This window comes from Saccostrea cucullata, unplaced genomic scaffold (assembly GCF_032062105.1).
Source record: "Saccostrea cucullata isolate Sc308-1 unplaced genomic scaffold, CSIRO_AGI_Scuc_v1 ctg135, whole genome shotgun sequence".
Lineage (NCBI taxonomy): Eukaryota > Metazoa > Mollusca > Bivalvia > Ostreida > Ostreidae > Saccostrea > Saccostrea cuccullata.
Window position 1 is genome coordinate 213,303 of NW_026933790.1, and position 15,955 is coordinate 229,257.

The 15,955-nt window shown below is 33.9% G+C and overlaps 1 protein-coding gene across 1 annotated transcript; it reads left to right on the forward strand.

Annotated features, from left to right (window-relative positions):
- Positions 1-6,494: 6,494 nt before the first annotated feature.
- Positions 6,495-12,984, forward strand: LOC134239355 (myophilin-like). The gene is made up of 6 exons (XM_062721523.1): positions 6,495-6,692; positions 9,733-9,788; positions 10,898-10,978; positions 11,156-11,229; positions 11,363-11,567; positions 11,826-12,984. The coding sequence occupies exons 2-6, from the start codon at positions 9,738-9,740 to the stop codon at positions 12,006-12,008; spliced, it is 594 nt and encodes a 197-aa protein (XP_062577507.1). The 5' UTR covers positions 6,495-6,692; positions 9,733-9,737; the 3' UTR covers positions 12,009-12,984.
- The last annotated feature ends 2,971 nt before the right edge of the window (positions 12,985-15,955 follow it).

A 15,955-nucleotide genomic window follows, 5' to 3' on the forward strand; every position in this document is an offset into this window, starting at 1 on the left:
ACACCACAAATCACTTCTCATTTCATATCATGCTAATAAACATTGGTATCTAAGGCTGGATTCACGAAAATCTTATTTCTCTAAAACTGTTAGATTTTTTTCCTTTTACATGTATAGGGTACAAATGTCAACTTTTATAAGACATTTTCTAAGATTTCCAAAAACCTTGAAACTTATAAGGATGAATAAAATGAAAATTGTTGCATGAAGAAATTTCATTTTCAAGCTTCATTTTGATCCATTTCAAAATAAATATCAATTTTTTTATTTATCCTTCCTGGCTGATGATCGGATATCCTTAACAGTATAATAATTTGACGAAACAATTAACAGTACAGTGAAGTGACGGTAGGTCAGTCTCAAACACTTTTGTAACCATAAACCTGACAGAATGAGAGTGATAAAACATATATAAATGTTTTACCAATACCATAAAAACATTGTTATCATCATGGAATTAAAAATGCTTTAAAATAACGTCAAACGTCTGTACTTTATCATTAGTTACAAAGTATCTAAAATGGTCATATTTTTATAATACTAGAAAACGTAGAACATGCGACTTTCCAGAATTGAGTTTTCATGAGTATTACATTGTGATTATATGTAGTGAAGCTTTCAATCACATGTTATTATTAATTTCGGTTAAGTGTGAAGTTTTGTATTACGTCACGATCTTTTTCGTCAGATGCATCCAGCTTAAACAATTCACGTGATTGGTCAACTCATATTATCAACAATGACACGGAAATAGTCTGTTGCACGAGCAACCAATCAGGGATAAGAAGAAACTTCCAGTCATAAAGCTTGCGGTTAGGAGGCGTGTACTATTTACCTTGAGCGCAGCTGTCAAACTAGATCGTGACGTAATGTAAAAATTCACACTTAACTGCAAACTATAATATTCAAGATTGTACCTGTCATTCATATTTTAATTTATTTGTCGTATGCTTCAGATTGTGAATTTTGTTTGATTAATAAGTTTATTTCCATATAACTGATAAATGAATCATTGGGCCGGAATTAAAAATATCTTTGTTTCCCGTAACCCGACCCTAAATTCTCAAGTTGGGTCGGTAGGTAGGTAAACAATTTTATTTTCTGACAGCAGCTTTGAAAATACATTCCAAAATTTGATGGAAAATTGCCTTTATAAAATAAGAAAAGTACAAAAGAAAGCGATTTGTGAACAAAATGTTAAATTATCACATACATATGCCGTTTAAAAGCAAAATTCCTGATTAATTAATTCACAACTGTTATCTAGTTGAACTTGTGAAATATCTCACGCCATTACATTTATATGAATTAAATAAAATAGACAAGATTCTCATATAGGCAAAGAGATACGAGTATATTTTTTCAAACCTTTCATCGGCCTTCAGAGCTTATAGATGATCAATGTACTTTTTGAGGGCCATGAGATTTGCAGTGGTTCTGGAGCATTTTGCTTTGGAGTTTAGAAGTAAGTGGCTGATTTTAAATCGCAGGTTCAAATCACCAATGAGTAACGTTGAAAACGGTCCTTCAAAGGGGACCATAAAAACTTATGTCCAGTGTCGCAGAAGATGCTGGCTCAAAAAAGACTACCCACTGCTTAATGACAAAAAAGTGCTGAGTATGTCTAAATGGGGAAATGTTTAAATTTCGTCCTAACAAATCTCGAAGGAATTAAAAGCAAAGAAACAACCAATCTTCAAGGGCCTAATTAAACAAAAATACACTGGACGTCTCAGGAAGCTGAATCATGATTTCAAAACTATTTGGAAAGAGTATGTTAACAATATCTAGTTGAACCAAACCGAATGTACAAATGATAAAAAATGCTATATACAATGTCATAGTCACGAAGTTTAACCACTAAATAAAGGCATTAAGAAAGGACATCTGAATTATATTTATCAGGATGAATATACAGACATATTTACAACAACTCCTATGGTTCCATAATGGCAAATAGTAAACATAGGAACATAGATGAACTGGTTATTAGATCAAAACTCATTTAAATAAAATGCAGTGAAATTGAATGATGCTTTCACTAGGTGGCCCCCTCATCTACTCATGAGGCGGTCCTAACCATGTTTTACGTACCTTAAATTCAAAGACAGGTTTGTTTGTTGTTTAACGTCCCTTTCGAAAATTTATTCACTCACATGGAGACGCCAAGACACCTCCGAAACACTCTTAATTATTCATGGTAAATTTTATTATCGAATTGTTTCAAGAGTGAAGAATTCCAATTAGCTAAAAGCATAAGATTGAGACGTCGCCATTGTTTTATGAAGAGCTAATGCCCTGTAATCACATCTGGACGTCATTTTGTTACCAACAAATGCTTGAAAATCACAGTAGAACAATGTCCGCCGTCCTGATAAAAACTGATTTTGATGAAATTGTATTTTATAAAACTTGGTTAACAATAAAAAAATATTTGAATAATCTTATTTAAAAAAATCTTTTCAGTCGGCGCGATGTAATTGGGTCGGTCGTGTTAGGGGAAACAAAGATATAAAACAAAAAATATCAGCTTCAAAAATTGATGTAATGAATACTTTACAGTGATAGCTGTCTTTCCACATAATAATTGATGGAAAACTTCAAGTTACATACCTAGCACTCTGAATATTTATGGTTTCAGGGTTTACTTTATTTTTATGCCCTCTTCCATGAAGGGAGGGCATATTGCTTTGCTGCTTTTTGTTGCCCGGTCAGTCTGTCTGTCCACCAACAGTTTCCATTAACTTTCTTTGCAGAGTTTGCACATGAAATATTCCAGTTGTTGGGGTGGGGGAATAAGTGTTTCACAAAACATATCTTGTTTAATTAACATTATGAAGTAAATGTTTAAAAACAAATGGAATCAAATTGTTTTCTTAAATGTATTTGTATTGATTTGAAGAAAAATTTATCTGCCATAACATTTTCATATAGAAAATGGGTTTATAAACAAGGAATTTTATGCATGATGTAATGATATTAGCAGGTTTTTGTAATGGTGCATATTTACACCAATACTTTTATGAGAGCATGTTATAGCATGCAAAATTTATATATTTATTTTCAATCTTACAGTAACACTCATTTACTATTGACAAAAATACTGCGAATTCTCTTAAAATGGAAAATACTTGGTTATGTTGAACCGTGACTGGGTTAGGTAGTTTAAAGACTTGGTTATGTGGAACCGTGACTGGGTTAGGTTGTTTAGAGACTTGGTTATGTTGAACCGTGACTGGATTAGGTTGTTTAGAGACTTGGTTATGTTGAACCGTGACTGGGTTAGGTTGTTTAGAGACTTGGTTATGTTGAACCGTGACTGGGTTAGGTTGTTTAGAGACTTGGTTATCTGGAACCATGACTGGGTTAGGTTGTTTTTAGACTGGGTTATGTAGAACTATTACTGGGTTAGGTTGTTTAGAGAGTTGGTTATGTTAAACCGTGACTGGATTAGGTTGTTTAGAGATTTGGTTCTGTTGAACTGTGACTGGGTTAGGTTGTTTAAAGACTTGGTTATGTTGAACTGTGACTGGGTTAGGTTGTTTAGAGACTTGGTTATGTTAAACTGTGACTCTGTTAGGTTGTTTATAGACTTGGTTATGTTAAACCATGACTGGGTTAGGTAGTTGAGAGACTTGGTTATGTTGAACAGTGACTGGGTTAGGTTGTTGAGAGACTTGCCCATGACTGGGTTAGGTAGTTGAGAGACTTGGTTATGTTGAACAGTGACTGGGTTAGGTTGTTGAGAGACTTGGTTATGTCAAACCTTGACTGGGTTAGGTTGTTTAGAGACTTGGTTATGTTAAACTGTGACTGTGTTAGGTTGTTTATAGACTTAGTTATGTTAAACCATGACTGGGTTAGGTAGTTGAGAGACTTGGTTATGTTGAACAGTGACTGAGTTAGGTTGTTGAGAGACTTGGTTATGTCAAACCTTGACTGGGTTAGGTTGAACCGTGACTGGGTTATGTTAAACTGTGACTGGGTTCGGTAGTTTATAAACTTGTTTATGTGGAACTGTGACGCGTTATGTTGAACAGTGACTGGGATTTGTTGTTCAGTGGCTGGGTTACACTGTTCAGTGACTGGGTTCTGTCTAGTTGCAATAATGTAGCCCTCTTCGTTTTTTTTATCTGATATTTTCTGGAGAGGGCTTCAATTCCACAGCATCTCCGTAATGGTGCAGAATTTTTTTTAAATACGGGCGACTGCAGGCAGTACAAACTGTTTTTACATTCAGCTTACTTCTGATAAGACGAAAGTTTTATTCACTGTCGACATCATAGCTCGTTGAACGCGAAAACCATGTAAAATAAATCTGTGTGATTGCTTGTCGCTTTTTCAGCAGCCATGACAGTTCACGCGTGACGTACCGAGACTTTCGCTTGAAATTTAGAACAACTAAATAAAGCAATTGTCGATGTTTATAAATAATTGTGATGAATAGTAACACTAAACGTCGATAAATTAAATCATTCCATGTGTCATTTTTCGTAAACAGCGATATTTAAGCTTAAAATAAGGTAATTCCAAAGAAATCCGCTCCTATAGATCCTTAATCTTAATGGCTGTCCCAAAATAAAATCTGTCAAGGTCAGTAAACATGGCGGATAAATTCAAGTTGTGATGTTGACATTCAAGAAAAATACGTATATATGGATTGTTCTGTATATTTTTGGATCGATTTTTGTCCGGGATAACCATAATTTGAAAGTCCAGGTAAGACATATAGGGCCTAAATAAAAAAGCCGTTTACTGACATTTTGAGCTGAAATCCCTGCGGGAATGAATCGCTCCCGCTTTGCACCATTACGGAGATCCTAAGGAGTTGTAGCCCTCTCCCAAAAAAAAAAAATTTAAAGGGCTACATTATTGTTTTCGATTATAATGTTTTTTATTGACTGAGTTATGGTGATCAATTTATTAGATTATTATAACAGTGACTGGGTTATGCTGAACACCTATATCATGGTATATTGCTCGTTGAACGTTATTTACTTCTAGCACCTATAATTCCTATTATCCCAGGTTCACATTAAAAGATAATTACTTATCTTTATGGGTTGGACTCCTTATATATACCTTCTTTTTGTCTCGGAAGATTAACATACTTATTAATGGTAATGATATTTTGCAGTGTGTACACACATACTAAGTATAGTTCACGGTCTACTTTGGCATTGCCCATATAGTACTGATACTGATAGGTAATGAAAACACAGTCTATTAATAGTTATGTTTACTATTAAATACCACAAACTTCGTGAAGTCGTACCTGGGTGTCATAATATTAAGTCTCCGATTATCGTTCGAAATTAAGTTGCCAACTTGCCATACATATCGTCATAAAAGTATATGCATCAGGATCGAACATGTGTTTTATAACAGAAAAACATACCGGAGATAATATTCCCGGAAACCGTGACTGAGTTATGTTATAGACTCTACCGGTATTGAACTTGGTGTAAGTATATTAAAGATACTTGGACACAGATTTGAAGGTAATTTTTTCTGTATAAATATTACGACTTATATATTTTAATAGATTTCACACAAAAATTGATAAAAAATCTTATTTCGTTTAAAAGTTATTAGAACTTCAAATTTTTGGCGGGTTTGATTGACACATCCCTGCACTTTCACAAATCTTAAGTTTACTCTTAATACTTAGGAAAAGTGGCAACGTTGTTGTGTATAAATGAAAAATATATTAATACTATAATCCAGAAAAATCAGAGAAGAACATGTTCGAAAGCAAAACAAACACACAATATATTCTCAGTCCGTGCAGTTGTGGTGAGCAGACTTTGACGATTGAACGCACCCGGTGAATCGTAAACAATCAACAATAATAAAGCTCTTGTCCTGTTTACAAAAAATGTGTACATAACACGAGTGTGATCGATTTGCACACAAGACTTAGTTCGGAATGACGGTACTTGTGAAGGAATTTTGCTTTGTAACATTTCTACGCTGAATAAAATTGTTTTTGTGGATTAAAGTTTTAATATTTCTCATTAATACACAAAAAGATTGCCACTTTTCCGAAGGGTTAAGAATAAAGTTAAAATTTGTGAAAGTGCAAGGATGTGTCAATCAAACCCGCCAAAAACTTTGAAGTTTTGATAACTTTTAATAAATGAAAAAAGATTTTTAATTAATTTTTTTGTGAAATGCTTGTAAAATATATAAATCGTGATATTATACAGAAAATATTAACTTCAAATCTGTGTCCAAGTCCTTTAATTGCTGCATACGTAAGGGAAGTTGATGACTGAAAAGTTATAAAAATTATCACGGTTATCAAAAAGCTTGTTGTAATAGTGTTCAATTTCCATGTTTCTTTTACAAAATGTCAAATAAAAAACAGTAGTAACAAGTTTGGATTTGTTTGATTAAACTGATCTTTATTAAATATAGTAGCATGACGACACCTTAGATTTTGTTTAAAAATATTTTTAATCCGTATGGACCACCATACTAGTTCAAGAGCGCCATCTACTTTTCCAAATAAGGAAATGTTACTCTATTAAGGCACGACGTATCTCATTAGTTCATTGACCACTATTGGATATATAGTAACTACTGTACTATCGTAGCGTCATAATTTGTTATTATCGGTGAATTTTCCCAAAAACGCACAAGGATAACTTTTGGGATTAGCTAAAGAACTTTGGACAGGTGTTTTACAGGTAAGACACTCCTATTCTACAACATACCGGCGTATTCAAGGCCAGGCTTTGGGGATCTTACAAAAAATTTTAAAGATATATATAATAATAATAATAGCATGTTTATCTTTCACTTGCTGTTTTTTCTTGTAGATTGCATATTTCATAAGTTTATCTTTATTAATTGAAACGCATGCACACTGACTTTGCTGTTAATTAAATGTGTGCCGAAAACACATTGAGGATTTCACGCCATGTGCCATGCTCGGCTACCTTTCTATGCGAGGAATGTCCGTCACGCTGCAGTGCCACATTCCTCATTCCCAGCGCTTCTTCACTCACATTCATGTTTGTGCCCCTTTGATGGAATTATATATTGATTAATACTGATAAAAATGGCCTCTCTTGAGAGAGGCACTGCAAAGTTTCATTTTTTGAATTTTTATTTTATTGTTTTACCTCGTCAGCAGTGCTTCCATTGAATAATTCGATGTAATCAGAGAAAGTGATTGAAACCCGTCGCACCTTGTCAATGTATAGACATGTCTAGAGGACATATTAAAAGCAGGAAGAAGGGCAAAACGACCACCCATAAAGAGATTAGCCATTCACTAACAAAACAAAGGCTATGTTCAAATTGTTTAAAGTTCTCTCAAACGTTTATTGATATTTGTGCCATAAACTCCCTAAAATGATACATAGATTGACTTGTCACACCCCTCTGACCTCATTTTTATTGGAAAATATGGTACTCAACTGTGCATTTGTTTAGTTTGGCTTTTTTCCAATATATTTTATGAAAATGGTACAATTTAAATCACCTGCTAAAAGTAACTGAAAACTAACAATTGACGTGGTCAGTATATCGTTTCTAGAAAGCATATGATTAATGAACTTCCTGTTGAGCCAACTTTTCACCGGAGCTGGAGTATATTTCCTGCTATATGAAAGCAAATTCTTTGTCATTAAGTATGTTATTTGTCCATACATAAAGAATTCTACTATCGCAAGTGGTTGAAACGGCATATAGCTGGATTATCTACACTCTAAAACAGTTTTAAGCCAATGCAAATCCAGTGTAATTCTCTTGTATATCTAAATATGACATTTTGTAAAATGTGTGAATTTGTAAAACGCTTGGCGTACCATAATTCTGTTTTCTGCCGAGAATGCTTGTGTTCACTTAGTACTTGGATTAAGAGTCCCACAACTATCTAGAAACCGGGCTCTCGCATTGGGCTTTTCTGAATGGACACTCTCACGACGTGTTATGTTTTCAGATTAAAGTAAACACTTGAAGAAAATCAACTTTTAAAGATTCGAGATATTAAAGAGAATATCCACGGTGCGAAGGGAGTTAGTCTGGAAATACCTTCAGATCGAGATAAGACTGTAAAATGAATGATAAATACAGATTTATTATGTAACTAATCTGGCGTCATACCATTTCTGCCATGATTGTTAATTTGTTTCCAGAATAAACGGCTCCTTAAGCACCTTCCCAATTCTTAATACTGTTAAATATGAAAAGTTCTGTATTTAGCTAATGCCTGGAATAATTTAAATAAAACAGTGAAATCTCATGATTTGTTTTCCGCATTACATATAGTTATTGATTCTTTGATATTTGAACATATATATTGAATATAATATATATATATATATATATATATATATATATATATATATATATATATATATATATATATATATATATATATATATATATATATATATATATATTTCAAAAGGATTTGAAACATTCTGAATATTTACTAGCTTGTCTCTTTATATACCAGATATTACAATATGTCATGAAAATTTAAGAAATTATTGCAATTATTACAATACTTTAGTGATATGAGCGTCGGAAGCAAATTGAAAGGGGGGGCTAAACCAACAGAAAAGGTAAAACCCAATTTTCAATGCCTATATTATGTCTATTTTTGCAAAAAAAAAAAGTGGAGGGGGGCTAAGCTCCCCCACCGCCTAGCCCCCCCCCCCGGTTCTGACGCCTATGAGTGACAAGCAATTTAATAAAATGTCAATTTAGAGAATCTACCAGTTTGGTCAATTTTTTTTTCCCGAACATAACATCTTTCTATCGAATCAAAAGACCGCCTGTCCTACACATGTCCTACACATTTAGGATCGTTGACAATATGGGATCTTCTTTCCCTCTTTAATGTGCGTCGATTCAGATTACCGTGAAACTTGAGATGTCATGTCGGTAACTGAAGAAGATTTATATGCTCCTGTGCTACTTACTTTCTTGACATTCACCTTGATTCTAGGTGAAAGTGAGGGTCCTACACTTACATATAACAAAGATTTACACTCGGGATTGTTTTAAGGGTAAAAAAGACATTTACATATATCATGACTTAATGGTCGAAAATCGGGATTCTCTATAGTGAAAAAAATTCTTACCTACAGTAGCACAATATTTAGCGAGGATTTAATTTTAGCATTATTAGCGAGGGTGCTGAGATCGTTAAAATTGAATATCGCTAAAAAATAATTGTTTTAATTGTAATGGCATCTTTAATGAGACTTTAATGTAGCATATATTACATCTCGCTAAATATAAAATTATACTCATTTTTAAGGACAAAGCGCTAAATTTGCGTCTTGCTAAAATTTCCACTTACATGTATACAGTAATGATAGTGGATTTGTTATGATACGGTTATCAAACAAGCATGAGTAGCATGGTCCAGTTACATTTTTATATCATATCAAAATTTTCCTGTCAAAAGCTACAGTTCAGCTGATGTAGTGAAAATCACGCTTCTCTATCAAAGTTATAAAGAATATTTCACATCGCCCTCCTGTTACAAGAAGTGAAATACACACAAGTACGAAAAAAATGATAATTTGAGGGGTGTGTATGCTTTGGTATAATTCATACGCGGTTCAAATCATAACTTCTCAATAGAATTTACAACCCCTCATCGTCAATAGCTGGCGTCTTATTATGAATAAAAAATTAAACAAATGCCAAGAAATTGAGAATGTGTTTACAGTTGTATTTTAAATAAAATCTGTTGTTTTTCTTCAGGTGCCATGGCTCATAGGCCCCATGCCTTTGGATTGACTGGGGAGGTGCAAAGAAAGGTGAGAAATGACAAAGAATTATCGGGGAATAACAGAGAAAGATATAAAGGGGGTGGGGAGGGGGTATCGGTGATTAGTAGAAAAACGTAAGAAAAGACGAAAAATTACCGAATTGCAGAGAAGATGAGAAAGGGCAGACAATTACTGGATGTTTACCGGAAATTTGCAGAGAAATATAATTTTAAAAAGGCGGGGAATCGCAGAGAAATGTTAGAAAAGGCAGAATTTAGTGGGAAGGTGCAGAGAAATATAAGAAAGGGTAGAATTTACTGGGGACGTTTACATGGAGAAATATAAGAAAGGGCAGAATTTACTGGGGACGTTCATATCGAGAAATGTAAGAAAGGGCAGAATTTACTGGGGACGTTCAGATCGAGAAATATAAGAAAGGGCAGAATTTAATGGGGACGTTCAGATCGAGAAATGTAAGAAAGGGCAGAATTTACTGATTAGGAATGTTGGAGATGCATGGGGACGTTTAAGGAAAGGGCAGAATTTAATTTACTGATTAGGGCAGAATGTTGGAGATGCAGAAATGTAAGAAAGGACAGAATTTAATTTACTGAAATGTAAGATAGGAATGTTGGAGATGCAGATTAAGGAGGGCAGAATTTACTGATTAGGTATATTGGAGATGCAGATTAAGGGCAGAAAATTATGAAACAAAGGATGCAGATTGGGAAAGATAAGATGGGCCAGGATATATTATAGCAGAGTGCAGACTTTTCACTTTTTTTCTTTTTAAATCTGGGGTCGACACACCCTTTTTCTATTTTTTAGTCAAATGTGCACTACTTCATATCGATAATGTAACTCTTTTATCTCTGTAAGCCGTTTTTAAATATATGTGTATCAGTCGAAAACGATATATTTAAAAAACGGCTTGTAGAGACAAAAATGAAGGGGGAGGGGGGGGGGTTCCAGCCCTCAAGAGCCTGTGAGTGGAGAGAAAGATACAAGGGACAGAATTAAAAAAAAAAACGGTACATGAAACGATTTTAGAATGGGCATATGATAAGCTGAATGTGAAAAAGTTTCATAAACTTTTTTATTTAAAATATCAGAAAACGTGTGTTCATGTTTCTTAAAATTGTACATTATTTTCTCAGATCAAAGGAAAGTACAGTGAAGAACTGGAACAAGGCGCCCGGCTATGGATAGAAGCTGTGTTAGGGATTGAATTGGTTCCAGTAAGTTTATATATTAAAAAAATGCTTAATAAAAAATTATAAGAGGGCATATACTGCAAGGCTTTTTCCTGTTGCATTACTTCGACCCCGTAAAATTTTCGCTCAACTTCAGTTCATCACAGAAATTAATAAACAAAAAAAAAATTGTTGTCCATACCTTATTATTTTCTTTTTAAGGGAGCGGATCAAAATACGCCTCTAGGGGAACGGGCATTTCAGGAAGCTCTAAGAAATGGTGTTATTTTGTGCAAGTACGTTTAGAGAAACAAAATAACTTACTTCAATAATGATTTCAATAACTTTATTCGTGCATTTAATATTTTAAAAATTCAAATATTTTTTTTTTATTTTGATGTTACATTTCTTCTTTTTCGTCTTCTTCAGGTTAATGAATACAATAAAACCAGGTTCTATAAAGAAAATAAATGAAAACACTATGGCCTTTAAAATGATGGAGAACATAGAAAATTTTCTGAAGGCAGCGGAGGCTTATGGGTGTAAAAAGATCGATCTCTTCCAGGTGGTAGATTTATATGAGCGACAGAACATGACACAAGTTGTGAATGGAATATATGCCTTAGGAAGACTAGTAAGAAACCAGAATTATATATTCTATGAGTGTCATTCAGTTTATTGATGCATTCAGTTTATTCTTTTTCAAATCTTCAATTTTTTTTCGTAATTTTCAATATGCCTGAGTGCCAGGTATTTGATAAATTTGCAGCCAGTGGTGGTGTCTCCATATGAGAGAAAAATTCTCGAGAGGGACGTTAAACAACAAAAAAACAAACGATCAGAAAAAAGTATCTGAAAGTATTATAATTTATACATATATTTCTATTTATAGACTCAGAAGAACGGTTTTCAGGGTCCTGCCTTAGGGCCCAAGGAGGCTGATTATAATCCTAGAAATTTTGATGAAGAGACAATGAAGGCAGGAGAAACTGTGATAGGGTTACAGGCGGGGTCAAATCGGGGGGCCTCGCAAAGTGGGATCAACTTTGGTAAAACAAGATCAATCCTGGACTGACAGCATCGCCACTGTAAATTGTAAAATGTGAGATCCGCCACGGGCTTCCAGCCGCCATCGCTAGTGCCATCTGCTGTCAGATAATCATATTACAACTTGTTCAGTATTATTCAATGAACCAAAGTCAGCTGACGTTCTATATGATATAATCATTGATGATATTGCTACAAATGTATAAGAGAAAAATATAGCAGTAGTTCACAGGGGAAAATTCTACAAAACTATCACATATGTAGTGAAATGTGTCAAATGAGTCAAAATTATAGAGCACATATTTAAGCATTCATGTTTGTGTATTCTGGTACTATCTGTAGTATGTAGCATTTTAAATCAAATAACCGGTTTTCGTTTAACATTTACTATAATGTAATGAGAAATCAAAATCGTTTTTATTGCATAATTAAGTCTTAATAATCAATACGTATATGAACTGTTAACTTTGCAAGTTTGCTAAAGTGAAACCAAATTTTTATACGCAAATATATTACTGGTTTTGTAAAGTTTTACAAGGACAGCTTGATGAAGAATGAGAGATTAATATTTGAATGTTTAATAGCCATGCATTTATAAGAAAATCATCTATTAAGATATGCAAGACGTTCAAATCTAATCAACTTTTAACGCGATCTGGATTTAATTCATTTCATTGTATTTAGTTTCATTAATTGCCTTGAACTTGATCCACAATTTACAGTTATAATTGTGTTTTCTTCCAATCGTGAAAGAAAACAAAAAAAGCTATAAATGTTTTGACTAAATAATAATTATTTTTAAAAAGTCAAGAAAACTAGTCTGAGTGAACTGATCTGATCCCAGGAAGTGTTTTAAGTTATACACATGACACGATAAATATATGTACATTTATATGTAACCATCACTGTCTCTGTAATTATTATATGCTACTTTGTTTTAACAATATTTTGTACGATATATATATTGTACATGTATCATTCTATTAAAGTTACCATTTTACCATTGTTCGTAATTTAGGTCTGCTATAAATAACCGTTTCAGGTTATCACATCTTACTGGCTCGAATTCGATAACAGCTCAACCATTTATGTTGCAGTTTATTATATTTATCAGTTTCTTTGAGTGTTTTGAATTATAAATGTATGATGGATTGAATACAGAAAAGAAAAAGGGGGATTTTGCACAAACTTTTAAAGTGCAAATTCAGGTCTGAAAGTTTAGAATTCTTTGGTGTATCAGGTTCCTGTGAAATAGGAATTGGTCAGTTGGAGATATTTTCCCGATATTAGTTTTGATTGCTAAAAATAACTAAGGACACTCGGGATGTATGTGTGTCACTATACCCCCCCCCCCCCCAAAAAAAATCCTTGCAAAGGGCAATTTTACGTATATTAACCAAAGGTTGATATTCAAAAGATGCTTGAATTTTTGATTGAAAATATTAGCTACAGAACTGTAGCTCTCCGAAAAAATATATTGACAGACCGGAGAGCTACAGTGCCACCCATTGGAAAAATTGTATATTTATTGCACGCAAAAAATGCGTTTTGTTCTGGGTTAATTCTTAGAAATGCTTACCTCAATTGCGAAAAAAAAATAGTTTAAAAAAAAATCTTTACTCCTCTATCAAGTACTCTCGTGGTTGACATCTGCATGAAGTGCGTTGGACGGAATTATCTTGCAAACCAAAATGGCAGTATAAATAGACCGATGTTCTCAATTTCAGGGCCAGGACGGCTATTAACAACAATTATAAGGAATGGTTTTTTTTATGGAAACGGTGACAGCTAGAATATGTTAGGAACACATGGTTAGTAATGTTTTGAGATGACAGTTTAAAAACACGGAGAAATGAATCGAGAAACAGCGCACTTTTTGTGGGCAATACATAATACAGTTTTTTAAATGGATGCCACTGTAGCTCTCCGGTCTGTCAATATATTTTTTCGGAGACCTACAGTTCTGCAGCTATAAAAATATCAATGTGGTTTTAGAGAACATGTCTTCCAACAATTCATTTGATCGAATGAGGTAAGTTATTGACAAACAAATTGATGAAAAAGAATATATCTATTTTCTATTTGTCTTCTCTGTGATAACTATATTTAGCTGATTCTTAATACAATTCTCTGTTTTCCTTGGACTTTCAAGAAGATGTTGCATTCTCGACTTTACATAATTAGCGTCTAAATTTTACACAGCCTTTCATTCACTGATGAAATATTCATGGGATAAAAATTCGGGTTAATGTCAACGAGTGTAGCAAGTATCCAATCACGGCGCTTCGTCCCAATATACATGTAAATCTCATGTGGCTGTTTGACGCCAGTGGGCGGGAACTATTCAAATTGACATGGGAGGCCTCGTGTAAGTTAAATATATTAGTCTACGTTTTTAAAGTTTAAATTTGCAATTTTATTTCACAATGAAATGTAAATATAAGCAATCACTGTCTGGATAGTAGAGTATGCCATGGATATAATAAAAACGATAGTTGATATCCTTGGGATACTGTAATTACCGTAATGTATTACGGGCTTCTTCTGTTATGCATATTATCCCACGTTTCCAGTTATCGTTGATGGTTAATATTATACATTTATTCACTGAGTTCGAGGGCAACATGCGTTTTGTCGGACCCAAGAACAAAACTGTCTGCCTGAGGCCGTAAGGCAGACAGTTTGGTTCGAGGGTCGACAAAATGCATTTTGCGCGAGAACTCGGTCAATAAATGTTTTGTTATACCTTTCATTTTATTTAACTTTTTTGACATACAAATATATTATACTGTCTTCCGTGATGTTACATCAGATCCGTCACTGTTGAACACCACCAACATCTTCGCTAGCCAAGGGTGACAATCCGCTCCTCTCCTCGATAAGGGGAGAGGAACGGATCGTCATCCTTGGCTAGCGAAGATGCACCAACAATTGCTACGGTGTTACGGTGACGTCTCTATATGAGTGAAAAATTCTCAAGAGGAACATTAATCAATATACAATCAATTAATTAATCATACCAACTCAACCATATCCAAGTTTTTAGGGGGATCTGCGTTTTATTTTTATTTTTTTTGGGGGGGGGGCAAGGTCACTTTTGACTTGGTTAAGTATGTAAATTTAATAACTCTGCAAATTCCATTGGGTCGGACCCCCGACCCCCCTCTAGCGCGTAGCCAGGCGCACGTTTGTACGCACAAACGTCAACATCATTTTGAAAAAAAAGGCTCGGAGAGAAGGGGGGGGGGGCGTAATTTCCATGTGCGCTTGTATGCTTTTAAAGAATATGTATTATTTTGCAATAGATATATAATTTTAAGAACTAAAAAAAATTTGAAACAATATAAAGAACGATATATAATTGCAAAAATAAATGAGAATTTACAGAACCGATTTTAGGGACAAACTCCATACAGTGTCAATTCTCTGGGACTACTTTCCCTACGAATAATGGTATGGAAATGTGGCGTAACGTAATACTGAGCTGTCTTGAGTTTGTTTTAGGGAAAATGCGATAGTATACACCTCTCTGAAAACATTAGTTTCTCGGAATTTACACCCAACATTTTAGAGAAAATCTCGTATAATTATGACGTTACAATTTCATTTGTGTGGGTGGATTGTGTATTATGACGTCACCTTTGATGTCATAATGTCGGATTTAGTTGAAATCACATCAAATATTGAAGAGGTAATTTAACAACAATATTACGAGACCTGTGTATATAGAACGTAAATAACTTGATAATTAACAGAAGTGTAGTGTATATTATTAATCACTTAAATTAAACGTTTATTTAATATTTAATATATTTTAAGATTAAGGACGATGACAAAAACTTAACGTAATTAAGAATGTAAAGGGAAAACACGCAACGATTTGATTTTAGTTATAACTGTTTTGATTTTGGCCTATGTTGATACTAGTAATCTATTTAAATTTCGCACCCGTTTCACTAATTAATCACGTGTTCG